We start from the raw sequence: 23,325 nt of genomic DNA on the forward strand, positions 1-23,325 counted from the left end.
AAAAAAATGAAAGAACGTAACACGACTGGAGGATTATTTGCAACCATTTGACTAAACAAAGTTAAGATGGATCTGATGACATTCAGCTCATTACAAGTTTAACAAAGTAGGCAGCGACACATTTAACGTCCTTTTTTAGGGTGTTTAAGCGAGATGCTATCTTATTTCTCATAGGATTTTAAAATTATCATATAATTCCTCTTACACTATACACTCACTGGCCACTTTGTTAGGTACACCTGTTCAATTGCCTGTTAACCCAAATATCTAATCAGTCAATACTACTGGGATTTTCCCACACAACCATCTCCAGGGTGTACAGAGAATGGTATAAAAGCAGTTTTCCGGATGAAAACACCTTACTGATCCCAGAAGTTGGAGGGGAATGAGCAGCCCGCTTTGAGTTGATAGGAAGGCCACAGTGACTCAAATAAACAAATGTTCCACAGAAAAGCATGTCTGAAAACACAACATGTTGAGCCTCGAAGCAGATGGGCTGCGGCAGCAGAAGATCACATCGGGTGGCTCTCCTGTCAGCTACGAACCGGAAACTGAAACTACAGTTCACACAAACTCACCAAAATTGGACAATCAGAGGCTGAAAAAACACTGTCTGGTCTGATGAGACCTTATTTCTGCTGCAACATTCAGATGGTAGTGTCAGAATTTGGTGTAAACAACATGAAAGCATGGATCCAACCTGCCTTTATCAACGGTTCGGGCTGTTGGTGGAGGTGTAATGGTGTGGGTGACATTCTCTTGGTACACTCTGGCGTCCTCCTGCCAACTGAATTTCATTTAAACACCACAGCCTATCCAAGTACTGTTGCTCAGCATAACTATCCTTTTCTAACTGCGCACCGTGTCGCAAAGCTCAGATCATCTCAAACTGGTTTCTTAACATGATAATGAGTTCTCTGCACTCAGATGGCTTCCACAGTCAACAGATAGCATCATTATTATGTATGGACCAAAATCTCTGAGGAATGTTGCCAGTACACTGCTGAATTTGTGCCATGACAAATTAAAGCAGTTCCGAAGGCAGAACGATATCAAAACTGGTGCTAGCAAGGTGTACCTAATAAATTGTCCCATGTGCGTATAGTCACATATAAGAAAGGACAAACTCTTTCAGGGACTCACTCCAAAGTTTGATGCAGCAAATCTGTCTGAGGCTGAAACATTGTTGGAGGACTGGGTAGTGTGGGCGTAGTAAGCATTGATGTTGGCAAGTAGTGTGCTCATCACGGCTGGCACTCCTGGGCACATGTACTTCGATGACAAGCAGGCAAAGTGGCTGTGGGGTGGATGTGGCAAAAAGGCAAAGATTTAGTACATTTACTTCTCATCTCATATTCCTGCATTGCACGGTAAGAAAATACACTGTGTGGTCAAGATTTAGATGCACTGTGTGCTTCATGAAACCATTTATTAGCACATCAGCACTTCACGTTTCAAACATTTACATTTGGCTCTCGTGGATCTGTTTGGGATACTAACGTCATGGCCTGGTAGATGGACTCCACTCCGTATCTCATGGCAAACTCATCAACGATCTCCTGAGCCGTTTCATCAAAGTACACCTTCCAGGCATCATCTCCTTTGGCGTCAGGAATCTTTACCACACCGCCGTTTTGCTCCTCAGTTGTGTACTGGAACAAATGCTGAACACATACAAAGAGGAAGTAAGGGCGATTTTATGTACTAAGCTATAAAAATGTTTACATTATCACTGGCAGTTAAATAGCAATTAGCAGGATAAAATGATAGTATTAGACCTAAATGTGCCCATTTATGTCTGTGTAAACTGACTGGATCTGATATAATAAATAATTAAAATATTCCAAAAAGACCTCCTAAGACCTGAACTCTTCCACGGCATGCATTTTTAATTTCTCTTTGATATTTGGTCATATTGGGGCCCAATGAATGTAAAAACAAAGAATTACCAGATTTTTTTTTTAACCTTATTTTTGTTTTTAAGAAAAATAAGAGCCACATATGAGGATATTCGTTTAAAATTTTGATAGAACAGTAGCAGTATAATGTCCTCGTAAGTGGATATCAGGCCCTTGTAGAGCAAAATTGAGTATTTTGGTCTAAATAACCCAAAATGTGATGTCTGCATATGTGGACGCCAGGTCCTAGGAGGTTAAAGGATTTCCACCACATGTTTGTGCAGACTGACCTCATGCAGACAGGTGTACTGGACATGGTAAGGAGCCACCGTCTCCTCTCCTTTGATCTCCACACTTATGTGCATCCGAATTGCTCCAGACACAGCAGACTTATCTGTTCTCTTGTCTGTCACGAGAAAGCAAGAAATGTCCCCTTAGTTGGCTAAAATTTCTCCTATCTACAACAGACAAGCACTTCAATTATCTGTTATTTCTTACTGACTTGTTGATCTTCTCATTCATCTCTAACACACTATCCCCTTTTCAGCCTCTTCTCCTGTCCCACAAAAACTCACCTAGGTTGTACCAGACGTCCATCTCCCCGCTCAGAGTGCGGACTTCGATGATGGTTTGACCCAGGAAGTCATCGCTCTCACGTTTGAACCTCTGTTTCACACGAGACTTGATGTCATCGTCTTCATCCCACACACGGACCTTGATGCGGTCAGATGAGTTGTGGCATTCACTGGATGAAGAAGGGGGACAAACGGGTGGAAAACATAAAAAGTTGACAACTGTAATACAGAAAGGGTGGGGGAAATTAGTCCAAATAAACTACAACTACTGCGTGGGCCTTAGACATAAAAACAAACCATAAAAATTTTATTTTCAACAACTTTTAATAAGATATCATTTGCATTTGAAACTTTTATGATAGGCTTTCTAGTGAACTCACAAGTGGAAGCTCTCTTCCCACACAGGGTTGAGGTTACCATAGATGGTCTTTGTCCTCTTCTTGGTTTTTCCAACTTGAACAGTTACATAAGGGTCGCTGGAGCCTGTTTTGTCTTTAGCCTGAAGGCCCTGGGCACACACCACTGAGCAAGAGGCGAGAGACAAAGGTAAATGTATAAAAACATCTTTTCAACTCTCTTACAAAAGAAAGAAAAAGAGAAAACAGCTTCTGAAAATAAAAATCAAATTTGCATCTATGGGCTTTACATCTCCAAACATGTATCCTTCAACAATTATTTCAGGTAAATATATAAATGTATATTCAATTGTACCTGTGATGCTGATTTTAGCTGACCATTTGGAGGTCCCATCAAGCACACTTTGCTTGATCTGTTTCATTTGCATGCCATGCGTTGCTTTGTCGAGGGCAAACACTTCCTGGATTAGCTCAAAGATCTCTGGCTTATTCCTCTCTCTGATCTTCATGCGATCCTTTAGGACCATGATGATGTTCTGGGTCCGGTCCTCTGCGCCATGCTTGGAGCTCTTCTCTGCAGCTCCTGAATAGACAGGAAAAAAAATGAATGAAGGGATGCACAACGAATAGCTGATAGTGGGAATATGTTGGGAAGGGAATATATCTGAGTCACTGCAATATATTTCCTTAAAACTGGGCACCAAGTTAAGATAGCATCAGATCAATTTAGAAAGACATTTCTTGGCCAGGAGTCAAACCCCTAAATTCCCTCAAACAATGACAGAGACTGACTCCACTTAACCATTGATCTACTCGGGAAAAACAAGATAGTCAAGTAACTGTAAAAAGATCAACAAATGTTTCCAGGATCAAGATCTTATAAGAATCTTTGGACTCAGAAGAAATGAATTATGCATCGCCTAGACTGACTCTAAGATGAGGATGGGAACTGGATAAGTCACTCTTTGTGAAACTAAATTAGACAAAGCAGTATGGATGCAAAGCCTATGGGGAGAAGGGAGAGCGAAAAAGGGCAGGGGTATGACAGCACATTACTCAGGAGATAAATTGGAAAGGAAGAGGGAGGAGAATGTGAGAGTGGACAGAGGACAAGAATAATGGGATGTCAATCGGGCAGAAGGATACACAGGAGGAGCTAAAACAGTTTGGGTGTGTGCAGATGCGCAATAGAAAGATGTGTATGTTTTATGCCTGTCCGCACGAGTGCCAAAATCTGTGTGGCCTTACTCTGCAGACAGTCGGCATTCAGCAGATCCTGGCACTTTTCGTGGCATTTGACACCGCACTCTGAGCAGCGCATGCCTTGACGTGCGATGCCCCAGAGTAGTCCCTCACATTCATAGCAATAGGTGGGAGTGGTGGCTGTCCACACCTCAAAGTTGTGTGGTGTAGTGGAGGAGATGGGGTAGATCAGAGCCTGCAGGGTCTTTTTATAAACATGAATCTTCTGCAAGTGCCACACAGAAAAGAAACATATGTTTAAGTCCAGCTATTTATTAAATTCTGAAGGTCCTGAAAAAAAAACTGACAAAGAAACATGTGGAGGAAAACCCACCAGCTCCTCATTGCCGAGAGTAGTGGAGGCCATGGCTGAGGTGATTCCAGCTTTACGTGAATTCTGCACCAGAGACTGAGGAGGAGACGGCAAACAAAAAAAATGTTTTCAAGTGTGGAGCAACTGCATAGATCCTAATATTTGATTTCTTTGATGAATAAAATACACTTACCATCGCCTAAAGATATCAGGCAATGATTAAACACAGGAGCAGAGTGGAAGGAGACAAAAACAGATGTGAGCAAAGTTAGGGATATTAAAACAGTGAGCTATCAGAATCTAAATGATCTGTGTGTGTACAAGTGTGTTTCCTGAACTCTTATTTACTGCTATGCAGCATTTATCAGCAAACAAAGCACAGCAATCAAACTGGCTACAGGTGGAGTAAATTTACTTTTGATTATAAAAACAGGTGAACTAGAAAAGTAGAAGTTCAATCATGCATAAGGTAAGAGGAAGAAAAACTAACTACAACGCAAAATAAAAGACAGTAAATCAATGACAGAGGAAAGATCGTAGACAGAAATCAATTGTGTCTACACAAAAAGGATTCTTAGTGTGGGGTTTATTACATGTGTGTGTCCGCGTGTTTGTGCACGTGTGTGTGTTAATGTTCTCACCAGATCTCTGACTAGAGGAATGGCTTTTCTCTTGCGAAGGTCGGGCATGCTGTCAATACTGTATAGTGCACCTCCCATTCTGTAAGTTGAACAATAAACAGTAAAATATTTATGCATATACTCATCAGTATTTATATTTTTATAATCAAAATGCTTTACTATAAACTTGAGATTTGGAACAAAGAGGGTGATGGATTTATCTCAGTCCTTTTTAATGCTCAGTCAAGGACTTCTCAAGGACTTGATTGGGGAGTTTAATTACAGCGGCTGCTTTGTATAAAATAGTGGGCATGACACTCCACACACCTAGCATTAACTGCTGGGTTTCTATTTGGCTAACGTAGCATTTCTTCAGCATGAAGCTTCAGTTGAGCTCTGACGTCTCCCTCATCTACAAACGACCTGCCAGCCAAGTCAGGGCACCCCAGAGCTGTTCAGTGCTGACTGGCTTAATGCCACAAGCTGAACGAGCCTCGATAAAACAGAACGAAACATTTCTGGGCTAAAAAAAAGGATTGTCAAGCTAAAACACTAAAGGATTCTTTCACCAATGAACTGAGGATAACTTTAATTGTACTTGAGGTGCATACTTCCCAAGTAATTAAATGGAATTTTAATGTACTTTACTTGAAATGACAAAATAATTACCTACAAATACTTAAAGGGTAAATTTACTAGAATAACAGGGCTAACACATCAGGAAACAAAGAAACAATTATATTGTGAGTACATTTAAGTAGTGTGTAAGAAAATTTACAGGAAAAGAGATAAATTATTCTGTTAGTAATTTTTATTACTGCATAAATTTTTGGTAATTTTGTGGAAAAATAAACAATATTTGCCAATGTACTGTACATTTCAGGGTTCAGACAGTGTTAATGTTATGGAGTGGCTTCACTTTAATGTCTAGGTATTTCAAAGGAAAGGAAACAGTTATTACCTGTAAAAAGTTATATAATATTTCAAATTTCTCATGTACTTTGTAAAATTGCTGATATATTATTTGACCTAACTGAAACACTGTCTGATGTAATGTCATGTAAGAGAACATAAACGACTCACCCTCCTTTACCAAACCACAGCGAGTTGGACGTCTCTCCTCGAGCCTGAGAGAGAAAGAGGAGGAATGTCAAAGAAGAAAAAAGACATCTGAAGTTTGTCCCTACAGGGTTTTCTTTTCCTTTAATATGCTGCATGAATACAGCTGCATCACCATAATGAAAGTTATCTGATTATGAAAGTGCTCAATTAAACTCTTCACATTTAAACCCCATCCCATTTTGAATTATTGTATCACTGTTTGAAGGAGGGCGGGTCAGAGAAATTACAGAGTTAGTGTGCTCTTTGTACAGCTGTGAAACAAAGATAATGGCGTTTACAAAGGCATTTACTCTATAGGCAGCAGAATTTAGAACCAAAAGAACCACTTAGTCAGTAAATTACTATGGATTATGGAGCTATGCAAAGTACTCTTATTTATGTAAACGTTCAATTCAAAGGTGTTTCTGGAAAGCCAATTAATTTATGTCACATATGCAAACTGCTCAGCTCTTGAAAGATACAACTAAAAAAGGTCAAATTGTTGTGAAAAATGAATGAACGAAGCGAAGGTGTCTGTTTATATAGATATGCAGCAGGACGCATTTCCTTCTGTCTTTCAAGCAACACGTTCAGGCTGTACCTACCTGTCAGCATGCTCCAATGATGGCCGAGCAAAGTGCATGTGAGTGTCACTATGGCAATGACATGAAACTGGAAAGAAAACAAAGCGGGTTGGCACAAACAAACAAAAAAAATCAAAATAAAGAGAGGGGAAGGAAGCCAAATGTACAAAAACATAATGCAACACACATCAAAATAAACATTGAAGCAAGTGATTATTTCTCTGCACAACTGAATTCAAACGCAATGAACAGCAACATAATATATAAATAAAATATGCAAGTGAAAACCGACCAAGCAAAACTTAATGTATCTGGCTAGGCCATGCAGTTCTTGTCAAGCAGTGGTGTGGAGCTGCACCCAGGCTAAAATATGAAGTTTGCTCCCTGCCAAGTATTTTTATTTTTAAGGAAGCCAAAAAGGTATCAATTATAGAATATGAAACACATTAAGTCTGCATAAAACACTATCAAAACAGAACTCAAGAAGTTAGTGTATGTACCCTGCCTCTGCACATAAATAATGGATAGCGCATACATATTTCAGAGACCTGGTAGACACTTTAGAGTCCCTGGAACTGAGGTGTATTTTTGATATCACTGGGTGGAGCTGAATCAGGCACACAGCTCAGTTGAGTGGACTGTTGCAGTGAGGCTGGAAGGGTGTGGCTCGGTCAGAGCTGAGACTGGGAGTAAATGGTGCACTTACCTCCCGGAGTTGTTCTAAGACCTTGTTGTAGAGTCTGTGCCAGTTCTCTTTGGCTCTAACTGCTGGATCAACTGGCTCTTTGGGCTCCTCTGTTACTGGAGGACTAAAAGAAAAAACAACAACATTTTTTGACTTTTTTCAGCTGAAGAAAAGTTGTTTTCAGCTGAAAAGATCTTTGTGAAAACAACTTTTCAGCTCTGATTTTTTTTGTTGATTCAGTGAATTGATCTTATTTCCATTCAACCTTCAATCCTACCTCTCAGGTGGCATCTCTTTTTCCTCATCTGGGGTCACGGGTCTGCTTTCTTCAAAATTCTCCTCTTTCTGCTCAATGGGAATCATCTCTTCATTCTGTGCGGGAGGGGTTCTGGCCTCCTTCTCCAGCATTGTTTCCTGCTCTAGCCATGGTTCCTCCTCAACCATGGGAGCCTGGTCTTCAAATGACATTGACTGGGTCGCCAGATCATTGAGATTAGATGGGGTTTGCTCAGATGAAGGGCCCATTGCTTTGGAAGGGGGCTGGGATGCAGCAGGGGCTGAGTTAGCCAAAGTGGCTGGGTGAGATGGAGGGACAGAGTTAGCTGCAGCAGAATGGTTTTGCTGAGATACAGCTGAAGGTGAAGGGTGAGACTGAGCTGGCTGGGCTGTGGGGACAGAAGACAGGAAACTGGAAGCCAATCCTGTGACAGCAGCTGTTAGAGGTTTGGCCATGGAGAAGAAGGACGTGGCAGAAGGAGCTGGCTGCGGCTGGGGTTGTGTTTGGGTCTGGGGTTGTTTGGGCGGTTGGGCTGTTTGTTGACCAGAAGGGGACTGTGTTGTTGGTGCCATACCAGCAGAATGAGCCTGGTTGGACTGGTTAGAGGGTTGAGCAGGAGGCTGCTGTTGGTGCAGGGAGTTTTGCTTCTCTAGAGGGGGCCTGGAGTTGGGTACATCAAGTGCTGGAGGGGCAGTTGAGGTTGGAGTGGGAGTGAAGGGAGGTTCCATGTCCTCACTGAGGGTCCCATCCAAATTGTACAAATCCTCATCATCATACATCATCTCCTCATCCTCATAGAGGCCTTCCTCTTCTCCTTCATATAACAGTCCTCCGTCATCCTCCTCATACAGAGCAGCCTCTTCTCCTCCATCTTTGCTGTAGCCACCTTCATCGCTGTACGCCCCCTGAGTCTCATCAGGGTCCCAGTCTGGAGAGCCTTTACTATAGCTAACGGAGGAGTGACAGGAATGGTAGGAGTCATTCTCATCGTAAAGGTCCCTCTCCCCGTACTCACCACCGTAGTCTTCCTCGCTCAGCTGACTGCTGCACCGGCTGAGCTCTGCAGATGATGCATAGCTCCCAGTGGGACTGGAGGGAGGAGAAGAGAAGAGAAGAGAAGAGAAGAGAAGAGAAGAGAAGAGAAGAGAAGAGAAGAGAAGAGAAGAGAAGAGAAGAGAAGAGAAGAGAAGAGAAGAGAAGAGAAGAGAAGAGAAGAGAAAAATATAAAAATGCAAGACAGCATTGCCTGGAGAGTACCCAAGGTACTAAGAAAAGGTTGACAGTTTTATAATAAACATACATACACTATAATTTATGCTATTATTACATGTATATTAGTGAGTATCTAGGCATATGTAGAATAAATGGTTTACCATCCCTCTATGAACTATTATCTTAAAAATGCTTATAGAGCACTATATTAGAGCCCTTTATGGCTGATACACTGCTAGACAGCTCAACAAAATACCTTTTCTACATGTCTTGAGGCCGCCTGAAATAATGCTGATGGCTAATCAATGAAAAGCACCAGGGATACAAGAGTACCAGACAAGTAGCAAGAAATAGAGCAGAACAGAAAGGTATGAGGCCCCGAGAAAGCTGACCAAGGAAAAATGAAAAAAGCATCAAGAAATGCAACAAATGGGGAAAACTTATTCATGCTATTTGATGAATGGGGTTATTAAAAACAAAATAGAGGCACAGAGAAGAAAAAGGATGAATGAGGGAGAGGCAGACGGTGAAGAGAGGAGGGATGGTGAGCACGGTGACAAAACAAAAGTGCAGAGAGGGAGCGAGTGCAGAGAGCTGAGAGGAAGAGATGAAGAAGGATGTGCGGGGATGTGAGGAGGTTGCCCTGTCCAATACACTCACAGAGACAGCTAATCTTATGTGCAGTATTGACCATGAGATTGCCACCTGAATAATTCATAAAGCAGAGTGTGGATGAATGTATATTTTCATTCTAACTCTGTGGAAGATATGTAAATGTTGAGAGGTCTAACAGTGTTGTAAACAACTCTGAAACAGATGCAGCTTTTTGTCTGAAAAAACCAATGAAAGGCTTGCATGTGCACCAAAGACACTGAACATTTTCATTAACTGTACTGAGTCATTAACAGGACTTTCTGACTTGTCACAGCAGGAAAAACACAGGCGGACATGAATTAATGAATGATTCATGAATGATTCATGGCTGATTTCCACTTAGGTGCCAGGTATTGTTCATGCAGGCCATTATCATATTGTCGTGGCTTATTGAGGCACCTGGAAAAATACTTTTTTTTTTTAATATCCCCTGTGTCTTTTCTTACTATAGAAGATCAAAACGTCTGCGACAAAATTGGTTATAGCTGAACTAAACATCACATCTAATCTGCCAGCCATGGTACTGTTGGGACAGACACGCCTACACCAAAGCAGAAACACACCTGACAGTCCTCTGATGGTGGTAGTCGAGGTCATGGCTGTTGCCAGAGCGAGGGTAAGAGAAGCTTCTGGAGTTGCGGTGCTGGTGGCTGATAGGATACTGGTGGACAGAGGCGTTGGGTTGGGATGTGCTGTAGTAGGGAGGGGGGATGCTGTTACTGGTTTCACTGCGGTAGTCGCTGTCTCTGTCGTCCACAGCACTATCTGGGTCTTCATCTACAGAGGAGCACACACATTCATAGCAAGAAAAAAAAAAACTTCACAATTTGCTATAGCCGGAAGAAGAAATTCAGAATAATTTACCATGAAAATAATGAAACCGTCATGTGGTATAGAGATAAGAGGCTCTAATCAGCACTAAACCAATTTTTTACACTATGGTAATTACAGATAATAAAGATGAGCCGCTGAACCCCAGCTACACCCATAAACTGCAGGCCATTCAAAGTGAAGTGAAACATGAAGCACACGACGAATATCAGCATGTTCCCTCTCACCCTCCCGTCATAGCCGAATGTAAATCTATGCCGCTTGCTGAGGGGACGCTTTACTTTTCTGTGGTGTCCATAGATTGGATTAGATTAAAAATCCCAGAGGGAAGTGATGACCGACTTGAACAGTGCTGAAGCAGTCGAAAGAGAAACCAGCTATCTATTAATCATTCATCATTATCCATCATCTTTTGCACTCTGAAAGCCACTGATGGAGGCAGCCGCTGCACCGCTCGCACCTTCATCTTCATCCGCCTGGGCATGTAAAAACACTAATTAAAGGCATCAAACTTCATGTCCCCCACGTGTGCCCCCCGTCTCTCTCTCTCTTTGCCTGTTTCTCCCCTCTCCATCAGCTCAGCATCCATCATCACACCCCACTCCCTGCTTTTTCCTTTTTTTAAAATCTGAGTGAAGAGAGATGAATCGCTGCAGTTGTGTGGGTGAGTCTGAAAGGCACTTATATAACACCATCTGCTAATCACAGTGAGAGAGAAAGCGATAGTCAGGAAGGAAGCGAGACAAAGGAGACTTTTTGTGTAGATTTGAATGTCCGGACAATGAGATGCTGATTTTTTTTTCTTTCAATCACTGTATAAAATAAATAAATAAAATAGTAACTAATGTTAAAAGTTTAGTTCATCGAAATTACTTGAAATAATATGTAAACTTTGTCATTGAAGTCATTTTTGTTTACCAGCATGGCCGTAAACAAAGGTCTGTTTATTACCTGCAGTAACAAGTAACACTGCTACTGGAAGTAGATATTTGTTTGTACTGCTGTGACTACCACATATGGAATTTAATATAGCCTCACAGCTTTCAGAGGTGGCTGAAATCACAATCACTCCAACACAGTTCACCCGATATACAACTACATGAAAACGACCTCAAATTGAAGCTCAAAGTCAGCGCTCCATTGATCATATTGCTTGATTTCAAATCTAATGATGGATTGCAGAGTCAAAGCAATTTAGAAAGTGTGAGTGTATGTACACTTACTTTGTTGGTCTCCCCACAGACTCCAGTTACCTGCAGGGAAACAGGAGGATGTCAGTATTGATTATGAATTATACCGGTGTTAAAACGTAAACATGATTCCGTGCCATTAAACACTTCAAATTTCCAAGATGGAGGTGGTGAATGGAAAGCCTTTCCAGACAGCTGGCTCAGCAAGCCTTGCAGACGGAGTTAATGGTCGAAACACAGAGGATTCTGGAGGAGCTCGCCTCTGGATATCTAACGCTATCGATCTCTTTACAGTGCAGATATCCGGGCCCTTTTCCCCATCTTATGCTCAACAACCCTCGTGTGGTTATATGCACCATGCACATGCTGATCTTAAACTAATTACATCTCTGAAGCTAGACACATAATTCTCCTGTTAAGCACAAACTGATTTGTAAAAACAGCGACGGGTTACTTACAGCACTGGGTTCCTGGCACACGCAGAGGGCGTTCCTGTTCCTCCTGGTATGAATACTGGAGCCGAGACCGTGAGGATAATTGAAAAATAATGAAACAGAAGTGGAGAAAATGTTGGATTTCATCTCGTAAACTGAAAAATATTCCCCCAATTAATCATGTTGGCTTGTTCCTAAAAAGTACGGATGTGCCGTAGGGATATTAAATCAAACTGGGTAACAGCTTACATCTTGGTCCCTCATGGCATTGAGCTGCTCCAGTTTTTTGGCCCAGTACCGTGCTTCATCCTCTGGGATATCTGCAAACAACCAGTGAGAAAGGCTCACTTACAAACACAGCAAAAACAGAGCTTCTCCTAAATAAGCACTTAAAATAGTTTTTCACAGGACTGTCTGCATAAGAACTGTTTTGTTCTATGTCACAAATGAAAGGTGACCCAAATGAAGACAAAGTATTGTATAACAAGCCATCCGTAAATATTATTGAGATTGGAAACTTTGGTCTAACTAGGATACAGTGACATTGAAAATTGCCCTCCTCCACTTACAGGTCTAAAGCCAAGTACCTATAAATAGGTCAGGTCCACAAACTGTGGAGTCAGGTGTGCAATATTGACTACAGGAAGGGGAAACAGCATGAAAATGACACCTAATCAATGCTAAGTGGAACACAGCTTGATCACCGAGAAAAGAAGAGCACAAACACTGCCCTCCATGACACACATCTGCACACGACGTCCTCTCAAACATAGAATTGAAAAGTAGGTCAGCTTAATTAATCAGTCAGAAATTATTGGTCCTCATTTATCACTGTTTGCTGTGAAAATGTACCAACAGACATAATTTATTTGCTCCATATCCCCCCGGTTGCCAACAGGATTGATGACTTCCTGTAATTTCAAATTCTCATTTTTTTCCCACCAACTGACAGTTTCTGGTTTTGATGTGAATATTGATTTCTCACCTAGAGGCAGTTCGAAGCGCGTATCGAGTAAAACCAGGTGGAGGGTGGGATCTTTGGTGCCACAGATCTCATTATCAGCCATGATGACCTGAGAGTCCAGCGTGAGCCACTCCCCTGGACCTTCCTGCATTACACAAACATAAAACTGAGTGAAGAGTCCTCAACCACCACTTGACAGCTATTTCTAAAGTTGTGATCGTGGTTAGTGTCAAACCTCATTGGACTGCCGGATGCTGTGAAGTGGAATCCACACAGTGCCAACCATGGTGTCCCAGATTAATCCTTTGTTCCACACCTCTACTGTCAGACCCAGGTCTAGGCGGTTAATTTCACTGTGAAGACAAAGAAAATTCAAGTCCAAAATCCAGACAAAGAGTTTGACTATTGCATGCGTCTATAGACTTTAAGAGTATTAAAGAGACTAATGCTGTACTATTTCATTAGGAACATATGATTAGCTTATAAAATGCAAAACATTGTAACAGATTAAAAAAAAACCTGTGTTAGTAGATTAAATGGCACAGTTGTGTAACTATAAATTAGGACACTTTCACATTGTTTCACATATCAGTGTCAAATAAAATATTTTTCCTGCATAACCACTTTTTTAAAGGTATGCCTGATATACTTGAGCATCACACAGATGCTGCTGATTTGCCAGCTGCACACAGATGATGTAAATCTCCTGTTCCACCATATCCCAAAGGTGAAGAGAGACCTAGTGACTGTGCAGGTCACTGAAGGACAGTGAACTCACTGTCATGTTCAAGAAACCAGTTTGAGATGATTTGAGTTTTACAACATTGTGTGTTATCCTGCTGGAAGCAGCCATCAGAGGATGGGTATACAATGCTCAGTTGGTACTAACGGACCCAAAACTGTGCTAATAAAATATGCCCCACACCATTGCGCTACTATCATGAGCCTAAACTGAAATTGAGACTATTACAGCACAAGGCAACATTTTTCCAATTTTCTGTTGTCGGGTTTTGACGAGCTTGTGTGAATCAGCTTTTTTCTTTTTAGGATCATTCTCTGCAAACCCTATAGATGCTTGTGTGGGAAAATCCCAGTAGATCAGCAGTTTGTGAAATAGTCACACCAGCCCTTCTGACACCAACAGACCACTTTCATGCCACTTTCACACTTTCAAAGTCTCTTAAGTCACCTTTCTCACCCATTCTCGTGCTCAGTTTGAACATCAGCAGGTCATATTGATCATGTCTACATGCCTCAGTGTATTGAGTTACTGCCATGTGATGGGCTGATTCAATATTTGTGTCAATAAGCAGTTCAGCAGGTGTACTGAATAAAGCAGCCAGTGAGTGTAGGTCTACAATTTATACTTACTATAAGTCTATTTTGCCATGAACACTTAAGAATTTTTAAATTCTAGTGTACTGGATGACTTTTGCTTTGTTTTACATGTAGTTTTACTTAAGTAATGAATCTGAATACTTTCCCCACATTAAACAAACACAAGTAATTACTTTTGGGCTCCGCTATGACAAATTTAAAACATGTTCCTTTGGGATGTGAGCATGAACCATAAAACATTTACAAGACAGCAGGACAGAAAAAAAGAGTGAGAGTGAGGCATAAAAAGGGGGAGGGAGGGTAAGAATGTGATGAAGGCAGTGGAGGAGGTGATTGTATCGCATGCCTGGAGGGAGAAATCGGGAACTTTAATTAAGAAATGGAGGGAGTGGATTTCCCATCTCGGTGGTGACTCCTTTTAAGAAAAGTGCCTGTTTGATTCATGGTGGTGACTGAGGGGGCACAGTCATTTAAAGACGGTTTGAGTGGGGGCATGAGGCGCTCTCTGCAGCCCAAACATTACATAACGCAGCTTCACTGATGCAACCCCAGCACACCACTCAACGCCTCCGACCATCATACAGATGCACAGGACGCCGCAGTAATCCTGCCTGCTGCATCCCACATGCTAAGTGATTCTCACCATTTATCACCCATATGCTGCCACTCTGTCAGTACCACACTGGATCACTCTATATGAAAAATACTCAGTGTTGTGTAATATTTTATTGGCTGAAACCACCAATTACATCCTAAGTAAAATAAGACAAAACAAACTAATTTTAAAGTGAATAAAGATTGTTAAAGCAAGCTGTGAATATGAGGGGTGCTGGGGTGACTATAAAATACAGAGAGGATGAGGAGGAGAGGCTGAAAAAATGAATAACAAGGATTTGTGTTTAGAGGAAATGACAGAGAAGAGGAGAGGAGAGAGGGGCTGGGAAGGAGCCAACGTTGAGAATAAGGATGAGATGGGCAGAAGTATCGAGGGAGAACAGATGAAAAAGAGCATGAGGCAGTTGTAGGCAGAGAGGAAGAGATATTTGAAACAATACAGGGATAAAGGGCACTTGGGATGGACTGAAAAACTGGAGAGGGCCGGAGAAAAGCTGAGATTAAAAAAGAAAAACATCATGAAAGCACTCAAGTAGCTGGAGTTGAGAGTGTGATGGGAGGATGGAAAGAGAATGCAGTTAGAGAGAGGAGAGTACAGAAGGAGAAAGAGAGGAAGCTTTGTCAGAAGATGACAAAGGACTCACAACATGAAGTCTTGCTCCCAGCTGGGCAGGTTGCCCCTGACAGCGATGGTTGTGCTCTTCACATTTTGTACTTTTAGAGTCACGTAAGTGTTGAACTTCTCTGTTGAGGAGAAAGGGAAGAAGAAATAGGTGTTTTAAAATGGAAAACAATAAGGTAGTCTCCCTCTCTTCAACTGTATTCCTACACAATAACAGATTTCCTGTCCCTCTATTCTTTGACTTTACAATGTGTGCTCAGTCTTTTTAAAGACTTATATCTCTGCCCCTGCACCTCATGTTACTTCCAGGATCCCAGGTCTTACCTTGGGGTCCATCCAGCTTGGCTTTCTTCACTGTGAAAACACAGAGAGGGACACAGTGACACACAGGAACACCATCTGTTGCCATGCTAATGTGTCTTCTGTTTTTAGCTTTTGCACTGAAATCGGACAACACGGGGATGCTTGCGATGCACAAGAAATGACAGTGTGAGTTTTAGTAAAACACACATAACATGAAATCACAACAAATTACTGCATAAATTAATCGCATTATTAGATTAAGAAAAAAATAGCCTCGCATACTTTCCAATCAGATGGAATTGGTGACGACTGCACAGCAAACATCCACATTTTACACAAATAGCTCAAGTCTTGACTCAGGGAAGCTAAATTTTAATGATCCAGACTTGAACTCGGTGCTTATAAGTTCCAGCCGAGTTGGCAATGAAAAACATGGGTGTCCTGCTGAGTTTCATCAGTGTGGGATACAGAAACGGCAAATACAACGCATCTACATGCTAATACACGGACGGGATAGAGCTCAGATGTCAGTCTCATTTTAGTTCATGGGTTAGAGCAGTAACACTACAGCATATTAACCCATAAAATGCATCCTATTAATTTCAGTTCCTTTTAGTCTGAGAAAGAACACATGCAGAAAACACTTAATGAGCTTTCCAATTACACAACAATGAGCAGCCTCAGACAAATGATATTCTATCAATTTTTTAAAATACATTTAGTAAGTCATTTTTAATTCCTTTCCCATTTAGTTTTACTTTGTTGTTTTTATTTTCACTACTTTTCTGCTCTAAGAATTTTACTTCAGCCTAAAAGGCAGTGCTTTTGTTGCTGAGCTGCAACTCTACAGAATCTGATGCGACAGAAATCAAGCACGACGGTGTTGCTTCTGAGTCATCACGCACCAAGTTAAATCAGTAAGGTGTATTCACTAAAAACACTGTGTTGCCCAATGATAGCTGTGGCTCAGGAGACAGAGCGGGTCGTCTACTAATCAGAAGGATGGTGGTTCTATGCCCAGCTTCTCTAGTCTGCACGTCCAAATACCCTTGGGCAAAATACTGAACCACAAGCTACCCCTGGTGCATCAATCGGAGTGTGAGTGTTAGGTAAAATGGGCTTGTATATGGTCCTGATACAGGGACTTGCAGGGTGGAAAGGGTTAAACTGAAACCCAAACTAGAATTTTATTAATTGTGTTTATTCAATTTTATTAATTCCCCAGTAGCAGACACAGTGCACATATAAAGCAAGTGATTTAATTATGAAGTCCTTAACATAATGCAGGAGCTCAGTTATATGGCTTGATTGTGGTTTATTGTACGAGCTTTCAAAGGGAACATTTCCACCTTCACCACGTGTGATTTTTCAGTATACAGTTAAAGCCCAGGCTCTCCTCTCTCTCTCTCTCTCTCTCTCTCTGCAGCACCTTTTTACCAGCCCTGACGTAACGCCCATACATTTTTAATGCTCCACTACCCACTCGCTCTCCTCCATGCAGATCCCCACACTACATGTGTGTGCACATGTTAATAAAACGCCTCGCTAGATTATGCAACCAGATCTTTAAAACAAAAACTATTTTAACACCAATTCACAAATTACTTCACAATACTCTCCACAGGCTTGTCCACACAGAAACCAACCACCATAAAATAAAAACTGCTCTGAGTCAGCAGAGCACTTTCATTTATTTATTTTTTTTGTATGTTTCTATTTCTCGCTTCTTTCGTGCCGCACACAAAAACTCAAGTGGCACGCTGTTACATCAGCAGGTGTGTACGCTTGCTCGCACACACCTGCAGCAATGAGAGTAATGTTAAGATCCACCACCATTCTTATTGCTAAACACAAATAAATATCCAAACAATGGGTTATCATATTTGCAATAACATTGATTTTTTTTTTTTGTTTTGCCCTGACACTCTGCTTCCTTTTGATGTCTGTAAAAGACAACCGAAAATGAAATTTTTGATTCAATGTTACATCTTCACATTGTTTGGGAAGACCCCATCAGAGCCTGCCTCCTGCTGTGTTTTAATGTCAACACTAACACGGCCCTGGAAAAGCAGCAGTATGTAAAAGAAGGATCAATAAAAAGTGAATTGGATTTTCAGTGGCAGAAAGCTAAAGCTTAATGATAGCATGCAATCATAAATCTCTCTGACAGTGAGCGTTATGATGAGAAATACTCTGCAAACAACATTTCATCACAGCTGCACGCCAACTCAGCTGTCACCACAATAAATACATTTTTTATTTATTTATTTATTTTTTGGTATGTATCTCTGATATGCCAGCAGTTTTCATCATGTGAGCTGAGTTCAGCCATCCAGTGACAGAAACGAGGGATGACATGACTCAGACAGACAGTGCTTTATACTGAAGCATCACATATACATGAGATCTGCAGCAGCCCCTGCAGTTGCTGATAGTGTCAGTCCCTGATTTAGTGTCCAAATCGAGAGGACAGGGAGAATAAGTGGACTTCAGAGTACAGTATGTGGGCTATCTGCTGGAAAAGAAGCCAAGTTTTTCAGAGTTAATCTGTATCAGTGTCTGAATTCTGCTTGGTCGGCAGATGCGCCAAAGAAATGCTGCCTATTTGAGAGGCATGAAGTACTGTGGAGGCCAGAAATAGCTCCAGTCAGGTAAGCATGAATGATGTAAGCGGAACAGAAAAAGGGCCCGCTGCCAAGTCTCGTAGACTACAACACTGACAGCCGCAGCCAGTGTTTATGAATGAATAACGCTCAGCGTCTTAATGACACTTGGGACTGACTCAGAGCAGGAACACTCAGTGGGTGGACCCGGTGGGACAAGATGTGGTGGGCTGGCATCCATAATGGGCCTGCCATATCAAAGGTGACTTCACGAACCACTTAACTTCTCTTTTGTCTTTATGCTGCCACTAACACACATTTGACAGCTGCCTAGAGCTCACCTACACTGTATGTCTACACTACAGCCCAACCCTTGATCTGTTTTAGAGGCTGTATTAGTCACAGCTTTAGAGAATTGATATAAAAGTCAATAGTCAAGTAAAAATTACAAATATTCAGTAGTGCACTTGTGCATGTAGGCTCATCTAGGCTTTCTTTAAACGTCACCTTTAAGTTATGTAAAAAGGAGAAAGCAGGTACCCATTAAATTATTATGGAATGACTTTAAACTGAAAGCTTCAGTTTCATTTCATGTTTCATGGCATCTTAAAGACCAGAGCAATGTAGATGAATAATTACAAGACACTGAGAGCCCTGGCTGGAACTTTCTTAGAGGACAACTTGCTATTCAACACCAATTTTGCTTAAATTCCATCTATTGACTACAGTTTTTAAACAGTTTTGGGTTTTTTGAGGTGGCAAGTTTTTGCTGATTCAGCCCCAATCTATCATCAAATTATGCCAAAAACGCACTTGAGAACAACCGCGTGTCTCGCTGTAAAATCTCCCCCCGCCTCTCTCATCCTCTCCTCGTGTGCGTTCACCGCGCCCTGGATGTGAAGCTGGAGGTTCCAGCTTATGAGCAATCACAGCAGATGCTTATTCATCGCGCGGAGAGGCAACAGTATCAGCATCAGGTGCTTTCGGGGAGTCTGGTGGGAGGAGGTGACGCATCGCTTGAGGGAAAACGCGCAGAAGTGACGCGCACCTCCAGACTACAGCCAGTATTCCCTCACGGTGAACGGAGGAGGAGGAGGCGAGGGGTGCGGCAGCGGCAGGGGCTTTTCCTCGTCCTCCTCCTCCTCCTCCTCTTTGGACTGCCCACGCATGAATGAATGAAGTGGATGACACACACGGAGGCTTACACCGGGCAACCGCAACAGTGCGAGCCGGGAGAAGATGCAGCGGTTCTCCCCGGGCTTACAGAAAGTCAAAGAGCCCGTTCATGCTTTCTACTACAAACAGTCACAACTGCTCTTTTTTCATGTCAGACACACGTGAGCACAGACAGCGCTGAACAAACACACACGGTGCTGCTGAAAGTATCCCAGTGGTGTTCCCCACGCAATAAACGGGCTGTTTCTGCTCTGAGATTTAATGACTATTCAGCACAATAGCTCGGGACACACACACGCATACACATACACACTTTTGCTGGGAGCTGATAGCCCGCAGGCTCTGTCAGACAGCTGGTGCAGTTAGTGATACTTCAATAACATGAAACAGGCAGGCTTTCACGGCCTCTTTCATTTCCCCTCTTACCTCCCACACACAGCAGGGACATCTCTGGTAGCGGTGTTGAGCGTCCCCGGCTGTCCTCTACTCAGACTCCGTGATTTGTTTGGTCAGTCCGTCCGTTTAAAAAAAATAAAAATAAAAAAGCCCCGTTAAAAACCGTCACCGTAAAAGGTAACGGAAACAAATCAGCACCATCTCGGAAGCGTGTCGTCTCCTCCTCTGCGGGGCTGTTGCTCTTTTGGCAGGACAAGAAAGACACACAGAAGTAAATTCCTCGCCCCCCCCCCTCCTCTGCATTGCCTCAGCTCTCCTCCGCCGCCGCTGCTCCTCCTGCGCGCACAGCCATCTTGTTTCAGCAGCAGCACCCTCCGCGCGAGGACAGCTCCCCCGCGCCGTGCCGCCCTGACGTCACGGGTGATGAGTAGCAGCCAGAAGGGGAGGCGGGAAGGTGGGGTAATTAATAATATCGTTTTGGCTGATGTAATGTACTCAATGAACAATATGGCGACCAGGAATTTCCATTCACTGCTTCAGAGAGAAAGTTGTCCAGTATTTTTCTCAGTTCACATCCAAGGCTGGATCAGGTGGTAACATCAACATCAGGTGGCGCTTTCATTTAGCAAGTTAGCATCCGTGGTCTTTTTTTCTTCTTCTTCTTTTTAAGTCATGCATATGGAAAATACACCCAGTGATGAAGTAAATAATCTAATCCCATCCAATAGCACTTAACCCTTTAACTTAGCCCTCTTTTCGGTGTGTTGATAGGGGTTTCACAGCAGATCCACTATCATGTTCAGAAATCAGTCTGAAAATAGAGTTTTACTGTATAACTGTCAGTTAGTGCAGCCCCCAAAAAGCATCACTCCAGTATCCGCTGAAAATATTCAGGAGGTCATCCACTTGTCCACAGAACTTCGTACCCTCATGGTAAAAAAAGAAAGTGCACCCTATCCAACCTAAGCTTTTACACATCAGGAAGTACTAAAAAATTATCTAGTCTGTAAGTTAGCTAAATACTACCTGAGATGATCAACAATAACATCAATATTTAAAGAAAGAAGAAGCAGGTTGTGAGAATCTATGCACACTGTAAATATCAACACTACACCGAGTTCTTTTGATTCCTCAGAGGCATCCGATGGAAGACAAAACACTGCTCAGTAGACCATTTAACACTTTATTACTCTTTCACATTACTTCTAGAAGGGAGATGCGTCCTGCATGACACGCTGCCGTGGATCTCAAAATGCTGGTGTGCCCCTAACAGTTTTATTACAGAAGCTACTACTATTATACTACCATTCTAGTCTAAACAACAGTGTCTCAGTAACTTTCCACTAGAGATGGTCCCCTCTTATCTACATTTTCCAAGGCAAGCGTGAGTGAGAGTCTGCAGCTTTCTACTCCCCAAGGACACATGGTCTCATGCCTTTATTTTTCAGGGCTGCGTCCACTTAATACTACACTATATAACTTTATAACACTTATTATTAATAAAAAGCATACCATTATTGAGGCACAGCAAATTATTTAATTCCAACAACATAGAAGCCTCATAGAAGCCTTTTAGAAGCAATAACTTGGAGTAATCATTGTCTGTATGACTCTATCAGTCTCTCCCATCCTTGTGGAGGAAACTTGGCCCACTCTTCTTTACGGCGTTGTTGCGGTTCGTTGACGTTTGCAGGAATTTGATAGTGCTCTTAACATCCCACTGCAGGTTTTCAGTCAGGTTGAGGTCTGGATTTTGACTGAGCCATTACAAAATGTTTTTTATTTTCAGCCATTCTATTGTAGATTTGCTGCTGTGCCTCCCTGGGATCACATTCCTGGTCCAGTTTAAGCCAAGCTTTCGCTGTCAGACAGATGGCCTAACATTTGACTCTAGAATACTTTGGTGTACAGAGGAGTTCACGGTCAACTCAATGACTACAAGGTGCCCAGGTCCTGTTGATGCAAGACAAGACTAAATCATCAACCCTCCGCCACTGTCAAAGAGCCCAACACCAAACCAGTACATGGTTCCTGTGGTCCTGTGGTTTGTTCAGATGCAACTCTTTCAAAAGCGTTTTGTTATTACTGCAAGCATAGGTCAACATCCAAAGCATCTGGTCTAACATTCCCACGAAGTCTTTCTACAGTTTCAGGACTATTCAGGTACAGTGTCGTACTCTTTGACTAGAGTTTCATTAGTCCACCCCTGTGCATCCATGAGAACAAGCCCAGCACACATTCAAGCACATTCAAATTTGTAAATGTGTGTTATAGGTGGATAAAGCACTACAACATTGGCTATAATCTCTTTTTTTGTTTTGTTTTTTGCCAGACCGACAAAGAAAGTGTCACAATGGAGATGGAGACAGAAAAAAGGGCTTTGCTGTGGAATAGGCGCTATCAAACATGCATCTCAGGGGTTTGTCAAAGGATGACAAGCAAGGCAGATGGTAAAAGTGGTGAAATGCAAAGACTGCAAAACATAGACTCAGTTGAGTCACACTAAGAAACAGTAAGATGAAATATAGACAGTGCCAAGTGACAGCTAATGTGTGCAAGAGTATATACATGAAATAGTTAAAGGTGATAAAAAAATGTTGTGGTCTGAACAGCAGCTCATGAAGCAAATATCCAAAAAAGCGATTATCATCATTATTTTGAGTCTTGTGAAAATTAATTATTATTGGTGCACATGCACGTGATATAAAATCTGTCAGGTTAAAAAGACATATAAGTGGATCCATATTACAAAATATAAACTCTGGCTGCCTTTTGTTCCTTTCTCTTTCATCATGATCCCACACTGCTTCAATAGTGTTGACGTCTGACTCTGGGGAGGCCAGTCAATGACTGATAGTGTTCTATTGTGTGTTTTTCTTTATCCAGGTATGCGTTCACTGTGTTGTCGGTGTGTTTGAGATCACTTTCATACGAGCTTGAAGGACAAACCGCCCGCAGGGGCGTGCTGGGTGTTAAGATATATATATATATATATATATATATATATATATATATATATATATATATATATATATATATATATATATATATATATATAAATTGTTTTTAAGCCTGCCACGTCTTCTTTTGTCTTTTCTCCTCCACTTGCCCTATATCTTCAGTTTTTTTAAGGACACACTGTACACCGTGCTCAGATATGCCAAGGTTTCAGCTAATAGCTCTTTTGGAATTACCTAATCACTGCAAAAATTCTATTTTATGCCTGTCAAACTGTGTTATCTTTTGCCTTGTTTGCAGATTCATTCAACATTCAGCATTCTTTTGAAAATGGCCAGGTATAAGAAAGTCTGGCCGCTTGGAAGCAAAATATAAAGA

General features: G+C 41.8%; 1 protein-coding gene across 1 annotated transcript in view; it reads right to left on the reverse strand.

Annotated features, from left to right (window-relative positions):
- The window catches only part of LOC113010456 (protein unc-13 homolog A), a 33,757-nt gene extending 12,902 nt beyond the window's left edge, over positions 1 to 20,855 (reverse strand). The window contains exons 1-22 of the mRNA XM_026149507.2: positions 20,020 to 20,855; positions 15,836 to 15,865; positions 15,534 to 15,633; positions 13,172 to 13,289; positions 12,958 to 13,081; positions 12,222 to 12,292; positions 11,997 to 12,051; positions 11,572 to 11,601; positions 10,081 to 10,294; positions 7,652 to 8,740; positions 7,396 to 7,498; positions 6,088 to 6,131; positions 5,026 to 5,104; positions 4,578 to 4,583; positions 4,406 to 4,480; positions 4,078 to 4,297; positions 3,185 to 3,412; positions 2,854 to 2,995; positions 2,474 to 2,643; positions 2,189 to 2,304; positions 1,501 to 1,664; positions 1,144 to 1,297 (exon numbers count right to left, since the gene is read on the reverse strand). Coding sequence (XP_026005292.1) covers positions 1,144 to 1,297; positions 1,501 to 1,664; positions 2,189 to 2,304; positions 2,474 to 2,643; positions 2,854 to 2,995; positions 3,185 to 3,412; positions 4,078 to 4,297; positions 4,406 to 4,480; positions 4,578 to 4,583; positions 5,026 to 5,104; positions 6,088 to 6,131; positions 7,396 to 7,498; positions 7,652 to 8,740; positions 10,081 to 10,294; positions 11,572 to 11,601; positions 11,997 to 12,051; positions 12,222 to 12,292; positions 12,958 to 13,081; positions 13,172 to 13,289; positions 15,534 to 15,633; positions 15,836 to 15,865; positions 20,020 to 20,041 — 3,354 coding nt within the window. The 5' untranslated portion in view covers positions 20,042 to 20,855. The remainder of the gene's footprint in view (positions 1 to 1,143; positions 1,298 to 1,500; positions 1,665 to 2,188; positions 2,305 to 2,473; positions 2,644 to 2,853; positions 2,996 to 3,184; positions 3,413 to 4,077; positions 4,298 to 4,405; positions 4,481 to 4,577; positions 4,584 to 5,025; positions 5,105 to 6,087; positions 6,132 to 7,395; positions 7,499 to 7,651; positions 8,741 to 10,080; positions 10,295 to 11,571; positions 11,602 to 11,996; positions 12,052 to 12,221; positions 12,293 to 12,957; positions 13,082 to 13,171; positions 13,290 to 15,533; positions 15,634 to 15,835; positions 15,866 to 20,019) is intronic.
- Between the last annotated feature and the right edge of the window lie 2,470 nt (positions 20,856 to 23,325).

This window comes from Astatotilapia calliptera, chromosome 18, assembly GCF_964374335.1.
Source record: "Astatotilapia calliptera chromosome 18, fAstCal68.1, whole genome shotgun sequence".
Lineage (NCBI taxonomy): Eukaryota > Metazoa > Chordata > Actinopteri > Cichliformes > Cichlidae > Astatotilapia > Astatotilapia calliptera.